Source organism: Fukomys damarensis, unplaced genomic scaffold (assembly GCF_012274545.1).
Source record: "Fukomys damarensis isolate Sample0158 unplaced genomic scaffold, DMR_v1.0_HiC HiC_scaffold_6, whole genome shotgun sequence".
Taxonomy (NCBI): domain Eukaryota; kingdom Metazoa; phylum Chordata; class Mammalia; order Rodentia; family Bathyergidae; genus Fukomys; species Fukomys damarensis.
In genome coordinates this window covers 31,724,232-31,732,357 of record NW_022900918.1, presented here as the reverse complement: position 1 = coordinate 31,732,357, position 8,126 = coordinate 31,724,232, and the positions used below count along the sequence as shown (strand labels likewise).

At 40.1% G+C, this 8,126-nt stretch overlaps 1 protein-coding gene across 1 annotated transcript in view; it reads right to left on the bottom strand.

Moving 5' to 3' along the window:
- Positions 1–7,447, bottom strand: part of Ipo5 (importin 5) — a 13,176-nt gene extending 5,729 nt beyond the window's left edge. Inside the window, exon 1 of the mRNA XM_033760912.1 lies at positions 7,424–7,447. Coding sequence (XP_033616803.1) covers positions 7,424–7,447 — 24 coding nt within the window. The remainder of the gene's footprint in view (positions 1–7,423) is intronic.
- Between the last annotated feature and the right edge of the window lie 679 nt (positions 7,448–8,126).

The window sequence follows — 8,126 nt, the reverse complement described above, 5'->3', positions numbered from 1 at the left end:
CCTAAAGGTTCTTTCATGTTGTAGTGTATGAGGCACATTCTCCTTCCTTTTTAAGTCCAATATCCTGTTTTGTGTGTATGACTCATTTTGTTTATCCATCATCTATTGACATATCTTGGGTTGAGTTCACCTTTCAGCTCTTGTGAATAAGGGCACCATCAAGATGGGTATGAAATATCTCTTTGAGACCTTGCTTTCAGTTATTTTGGTTATATATCCAGAAGGAGAGTTACTAGACCATATAATAATTCTATGTTTCTTGTCTTGGGGATGCTTCTAAACTATTTTTGTCCAGCAGCTGTACCACTTTACCCTACAATAGTGCAGAGATGTTCTAATTTATTTGAATCTTTGACAGCTTTGTTATATTTTTTATAGTGGCCATCCTAATGGGCATGCAGTGGTATCTCACTGTGGTTGGTACCTCACTTTTCCTGGTCTCTAGATAATAGTCCATTGTGTAGACTTGCCACAGTTTATTTCTCCATTAGAAGACATCTTGAAGGACATCTTGGTTGCTTCCAAGCTTTGGCAGTTATGAATACTGCTGCTATAAACAAATGGGCAGGTTTTAGTGTGGACAAAAGTTTTCAACTCCTTTGATTAAATACCAAGGTGTATGATTGCTGGATTGTATGTTAGCTTTGTAAGAAACTGCCAAACTGTGTGCCAGAGTGGTTGTATTGTTTTGTGTTTCCAACAAAGACTATTTTTATGTCTGCTACACTACAATTGTTCCATATATTCCCTGATTGCATGTGCTTTCATTTGTATGTCCTGGTGATGAAAGGCTGCAGTGATTCTCTGACAATAGGTAGAATCCTACTCGTATGTTCTTTTAATATGACCTTCAATCAACTCTGGAGTCCTCTGGAGAGGGGATTGGAGTGGACTGAGGCAAACACTGCTTGGCTTTGTGTCTGGTTGCCTGAATTCATTTTCTACAGTATAGTGAGAAAGTTAAAACTTCTAACACCCACTCCCCCAAACAAATATATGCATTACTTAGGTTCTAATGTTCTTTTCTACTATATTTCTATGCTATTAATATTAGGGTACAAGCTGGATATGGTGGAACATGCCTGTAATCCCAGCATTCTAGGAGGCTGAGGTGGGAGGATGATAAGTTTGATCAAAGCCTGGTTGACATAGGGGCTTAGCACTAAGCTTCAGAATAAAAAATGAGGGGCTTGGGGATGCAGCTCAATTCAAAGGCCTGGGTTCAATCCCCAGTACTCCTTAAAAAATGGGGGTACAAGTCAAATATTCAGGTCCTTTTGCCACAGGAATATTTTCCTTTTTTTCTCTTTTCTGTCCTTTTCAGATGAAGAAAGATAATGAAAGACTTTTTCCTGAAAGTTTGGCTCTGGAACTCAAAATTTAAAATATCAGCCTCTTCAATGATATTCAAAACTATTTTTCTAGGAAGAGGTTCTAAATAAAAATGATCTTTACGACATATAATTCCAACAGAAGTATATAAAGTCTATTATTAAATTATATATTAAACTTTATATAATTAAATCATAAATATTTTGTATTATATATTATGTATATTATATATGTAATATACATATTATATAAAGGCTCATCAAAGGCATAGAGGAGAGTGTTGTGTTCTCAGCTCAAAGTGGTCAGCATCATAATGTCTATCACAATGAATAAATGGATAAATCCAGTGCAGTGTCTTCAAACAAGTGGCAATGAGAATGCTTGAACTATAATTACATAATGCAAATGAATGAAAGCGATATAATCTTAAGGAGCACAGACACGTACAAAGTGTACACGTGAAACAACTGAAACTAATCTACAGTATTAGAAGTCCAGGTACTAGTCTACTATCTTGGGGTGTGTGTAAGGGGAAGGGTAGTAACTAGTAAGCACTTCAGGAAGTTCTTAGGGGCCTGGCAATGTTTGCTGTCTTCATCTGAATCCTGGATAAGTTGTCAAAAGGTTTCAGGTTGTTTGTTTTTATTGGTGCATTTTTTCAGGACGTGTGCTATAATTCAATAAAACTTCAAAAAATGGTTCCTTCTCATGTTATAACAAATACACGATAACCACAGATTGATTTTGTAAAAGAAAGAAAGGAGGAAATTCAAGATAAAATGCATCCAGTAATTTAGATTTTTGTTGCCATTAAATGGAAGACTGACCCTTTCATTTAAATGCATTGACTCAGTAAACCAATAAAGGAAATTGACTTCCACACTCAGGGAGCTTTCCGAAGCAGTGCCTGAGCATCTGCATGGCCTTGAAATAGACCACAAAGCTGGACTTTTTGTAGAGAGTACCACAGTAGCAGCATGGGGAAGGTCATCATTTTTCATTTTTTTAATTCAGAAAAATGTAAATTGACACGTGCATATTTTGGAGTACTGTGTGATGTCTTGATGGTGTTCATTTCTGGAGTGCAAGTTTTTTTGTTTTATGAGATGTGACAGAAATATACGTTGAATGCTTACATTTTTAAAAAAATCATTGCAGTAAAGACATATTGCCATTAATACCCCTCAAAATACCTCCCCTCACTTTAAACACACGTTTCCCATCATTCCTACCACTTTCTGAAGCAGTTCTGGAAATCCTCTTTCATGAGTGTCTTTTCATGACTACACTGATGTCTGGAATCCATTTAAAATGTTTGTGGCAATTTCTGTTGAATAAAACCGTCACACTTTGTCTGTATCCACCGTATGCCCTGGATCTAGTACCATGCACCCTCTGGCCTTCCCCAAAGTCAAAATGACCATGAAAGGTCGGTGTTCGGAATCAATTCAGGACACCAAGGCAGCCACAACAGCACGACATTCAGACATTCAGAAAAGAGGACGCCCAGAACTGCTTCAGAGAGTGGTGAGAATAATGGGATTCGTGTGTTTGAAGTGAGGGGAAGTATTGTGAAGTGCATGAACGGCAGTGTGTTTTTTATTGTAATAAATTAAAAGTTTAAACCTTCATCTTAGACTTTACTCATACTTGATGTGGATGATTTTATTTGTCCATCTGCTTCTGTGTTGGATGCCTTTTGTAATTTCTTTCTTTCTTTCTTTCTTTTTTTTTTTTTTTTTTTTTTTTTTGATTTGAGATAGGGTCCCACTATGTAGTTGAGACTGACCTGGAACTCACTATGTAGCCCATTCTGGTCTCGAACTCATAGCGATCATCCTGCCTCAGCCTCCCAAGTGCTGGGATTACAGGCGTGCACTACCACACCTGGCTTTTTTCTTTTTGGTTGTGTGATTTCTTTAAGTACCAGGCAAAGGCTGTGTATAGTGCTTCCAAGAGAGACTAAAATGCAAAATGAATTCTACCTTCTGCTGTGTAAAAATGCTGTACTCGTTCGTCTGGAACTGGAATTCTTGGGTAATTGTACAGGTCTAGCTGACTTTCTACATGTTTTAACTATTTCTGTGAACTATTTTTCTTTCCTTGTAAACATTCCACTGCTGTTTTTCATTTGACTATCTGCTCCTTACCTTCTGAAGAGACTTGCTGTCTCCTGTGGCTGGCGGTGGACTCTGACAGATTCAGACACAACGGAAGGGCAAGCCAGGGTGAGTCAGAGTCAGGCTTGAATAGGGTATTGAGAGACTTGTGGCTTAGAAATAGGAAGGTAGTGGTCAAGGTGAGGCAGGACTGAGAAACCAGGTAGGATAGTCAGTGGCCGGGGTAGGGATGGGTGGTGAATTTTCATTAGGCCCAAATCAACGGGTAGACATCAGGTGAGCAGTCAGAAGTCAGGAGCAACTAGCACATATACACCAAATACAACAACACAGTGGGTCAGGACCTAGCTAGGAGAGGCAGACATCATGTAACTTCTTTCCACTAGATTTACAAGGTACAATTGAAAAATACGGTCCATGTTTAAGTTATTAAAGACACATTGCCATAACGCCCCTCAAAATATTTCCCCTTGCTTCAAACACGTTAATGCCATTGTTCGTACCACTTTCTGAAGTAGCTACGGAAGTCTTCTCTCCTGAGTGTCTTTAGCTGTGCTGTTGTGGAGCTTGGATGTCCTGAATAGATTCCAAACCTTTACCTTTCGTGATCTTTTTGCCTTAGGGGAAGAGCCAGAAGTGGCATGGTGCCAGGTCCATTGAATAAGATGGATGGGGACACAGCACAGCGATTCTACGAGTCTGCCTTTCTGTTGGATGGCACCTGGCAAGAGCATTCACCAGATTTTTGGTAACGCCTTGTAAAGACACTCACCACAGAGGGCCTTTAGAACTACTTCAGTCGCCAAGAATGGCAGATGGGACAAGTGCATTCTAAACGATGAGGCGTATTGTAACGGTGATTAATGGCAATGTGTCCTTTACCGTAACACATTTAAAAGAATTTAAACACACATTGTATATTTTGATCACCCCTTGTGCGCATCTTTAAAAGTGTTGTGTCCTAGTCAGCTTTTTGCTGCTAAACAAACAAGCACAGAATTTCAATGATATACAACAAAACCCTGCATATTTTTTTTCTCAGAGCTTTCAGTCTGTGGGTCAGATTGGGGTTTGCTCCATGTGTACCATCCTGGGGCTCACGTTGGAGGATCTGTGACTCATGAAGCATGACAGAGCTAAGCCAGTCTACGCACAGATGTCTCCAGCCTCTGCCCATGTCATCTGCTAACCCTGCACTGGCCAAATCAACTCACATGGCTGAAGACTGGAGGTGTGGAAGTATATTCTATCCTTGTTCCACATAACACAGTGTGGATATACAGTGGACCCTCGACTTACAAACTCAATTTGTTCAAGAGGGCTGGTTGTAACTCAAGTTGGTTGTAAGTCAAGCCTATTTTTCCTATAAGAACTAATGGAAATACTCGTAATGCATTCTGAACCTCCCAAAGCACTGTTTAACTAACAATTTCATAGTAAAAACAATTTATATAATGTATGTAATTTGCCAGAAACACCAATAATTTTTCTAGTGTATTCACCAAAAAGTAATAAAATGTACCTACTTTATCAGAGAAAAAAATTTCATACTATACTTTTTATACTGTATACTATACACCATTCAAGTTGACATCTTTGGCTTGCAGGAAGGGAGAATGAAATGGAAGGAGGTTATTGTTTGGAAGTAAAGTCCCCTTCCGTAAGAACATCAGGAATCTGGCTGCCTGGTGTCCTTTCTCTCCTTGCGAGAGTCTGTAGCCCACTAGGACCTGCTTCTGGCTCCCTAGGTCCCAACCTTGCCAGAACTAAAAAACTGGTCTAAGGTTTTCTTTAACACTATTCTGTAGTATGACATAACATTGCCATTAAGCAGGTGAATGCAATGATTGGCTTTTTCTCTGGGTGGGCCTTCTCTACAAATATTTGTGGCTCTGTTCATTTTTTTTAGAGTTTCCTTTATTTCAGAAGAAGAGCTTTGCTGCACTGATTTTTTTTTTTTTTTTAGAGGCAAGTTCTCATTCATAGTTCAGGCAGGCCCTGAACTTGCTATGTAGCCCAGGCTGGCCTTGAACTCACAGCGATCCTCCTATCTCAACCTCCTGAGTGCTGGTATTACAGGTGTGTGGCACCACACCTGGCTCTGCACTGATTGTTGATACTTCACCTCTCCTTCAGAAATTTCCTCAGCTCCCACTCTTTGCTTCTCAGCCGGAAGTTGCTGAAGCCCCAGTAGACAGTTCCTCTCAGTGTTCCTCCACCAGTTCCTCACCATTACAGTAGTAGGTACTGTCTACCTGTAAGGCTATGGACTCTGCCATAGTGACAGTGTCATCAACCAGAGGGCCATTTGAAGGGTCAAGATCCTCTACTCAGCTTCAAAGTCTCTCTCTTGTATAGTTTTAGGCCACATTTTCTTCCAGGAAGATCTCAGTGTCCTTAGAGAGACATTGGTCTGGGATTTCTCAGTTTCCTTCCAGAACTCTTTAAGGGTTAAATCTGTATCTGAGACCATCTGAAATCACTTCAGGAGCAGTTTCTTGGTATATTGCTTCTTAAAGCTGACTATAACAGGCTGGTCCATAGGCTACAGTAGAAAAGTTGTAGAGGGACTCGAGTGAGAGCTATGGGAATTCTTCAGCCAATTCTTCTTCCAAATACTGTGGGTGAGCAGGGACATTGCCCATGATCAGAAGAGCCTTGAGTGGTAAACCTTTGTCCTCTAGCTATTTCTTAATGACAGAAAGCCTCCCTGATCCATTCAAGAAAAGTGCTCTTGTTATCCAGGCTTTTGCACTAGATCTCCACATGACCCCCTAGCCTGTTCTTCATGACTATGTTTTCTGAACACTCCAGGGGTTCTCAGAGTGATAAACCAAGAGAGGCTTTACCTTGAGGCCACCACTTGTATTGGCACATAGCAATAAGGTTGACCTGTCCTTCATAGGCTTGTGGCCTGGCATTATCTTTTTCTTGGTACTATATGTTTTCCTAGGCAATTTCTTGCAGAAAAGACCAGTTTTATCACAGTTGAAAACTTCATGAGAGCAAAAGCCATTTCTTTGTGTCATCTTTTTGAAATGGTGTATGTAATTTTCAGCATCCCTTTTATCAGCACTGGCTGTTTCACCATGCCTACTTATGCTATGAACCCAGTTCTCGCTTTAAAATTGTGAAACCACCCCTTACTGGCATGAAATATTTCACCATTATTACTCATCAATGGATTATCCTTTACAAGATCTGAATTTACAACCCCAGCTATTTTATAAATTGTATACTCAGATAGGCTATAACCTGCCTTCTGCCTTTTGTTTATCCACCCTTATAATAGCCTTTCTATCTCATCTAGCACTGTTGATCATATCTTACTAATTTGACTAATACCTTTAGCAACACTAGCTTCCTTATACAAATCTTTTCTCTGTAAGATTGTCAAGATTGTGGATTTCCATATGCTGTACATATCAGCAAGATGTCACACTAAAACCACTCTCCTATTTCTCCACAATTTCCTTCTTCTTTTTGACTGTGATTGCTTTCTTTACCTTCTCTTTCTTCCTTAGCTTCTTTTCTAGCTCTTTTGGGCCACTTTGATAGCAGTAATCACAGCAATTATATAAAACACTGACCAAAATCATGCCCACAAACATGTGCATCTGGGCTCAGACTGATGCTTGTGTACACTCACATACACTTTTCTGGCATTGTAAGTCTTTGTTTACAACTGCACAAGTGGCCAGCATTTGGGTCACAACTCAAGACTTTGGTCATAAGTTAAAACTAAAATTGCAGTTAGTTGCTCATATGTGGGGCCAGTCATAACTTGTGGGTCCGCTGTATAATTTTACTATAGGAAAGTAAAGAATTGGGACCTATAGTCAATTCAATAGGTTTTTCTCTAATACCAGTACCTTAGGCATTGGTACCATAGGTATATACTAATATAGTATAATAGTCATAGGTTTTACGCTAAGTGAAAGAAATACTTATGTGAATAAGACAGTTCTTACCTTTAAGAGGTTCACAGTCTGCATGGGAGTATGAGTGCTATTTTAGGCACAGTCATTTTGCTCCATCTGTTGATTGGTTTCCCAGTCTTTTCTATTTTCTCCTTCTTTGTGTCACAATTTTCCTTCCTTCACTGCCGAGGGTCCTTCTGGAAATGCAAAGAAGTCATACTATGCAATAATGGCCTTTCACCATTCAACACTTGTTAACCAAGTGCTTACCATTTGCTGACTACATTTTAGATGTTTGGGTTACTTCAATAAAGCAAACAGATATGTTCCTACCCTTGTAGGGTTTATACTGCCTTGCGGGGAGAGGGGAAGACAGACAATACAAAGCAGACCCCAATATAAGAAGTAAAATATATCATAGTTTTAAAGGTGGCAGAAAAAGAAAAAACTAAGTCAGAATGAGAGGGTGTGGAGGCTTTGTGGGCTGCCATTTTTAATAAGGAGACAATTAAACCTTATTGGGAAAGTAAGTCAGGAGCAGTCTTAAGGCGAAGGAGTCAACTATGAGGACAGCTAGGGTAAGAGAGCCTCAGGCAGAGAATAGTTAGTACAAAAGTCCTGAGATAGGCCTGCGCGGGAGCTCCCGGCCTGCGCGACAACAGACCCAGGAAGGACCCAAGGACCCCAGAGGGGTTTTTTTTCAGCTGCCTGCCTGCCTGCCTGTCTGCGATCACCCGGCGGCGTGCGCGCGAGC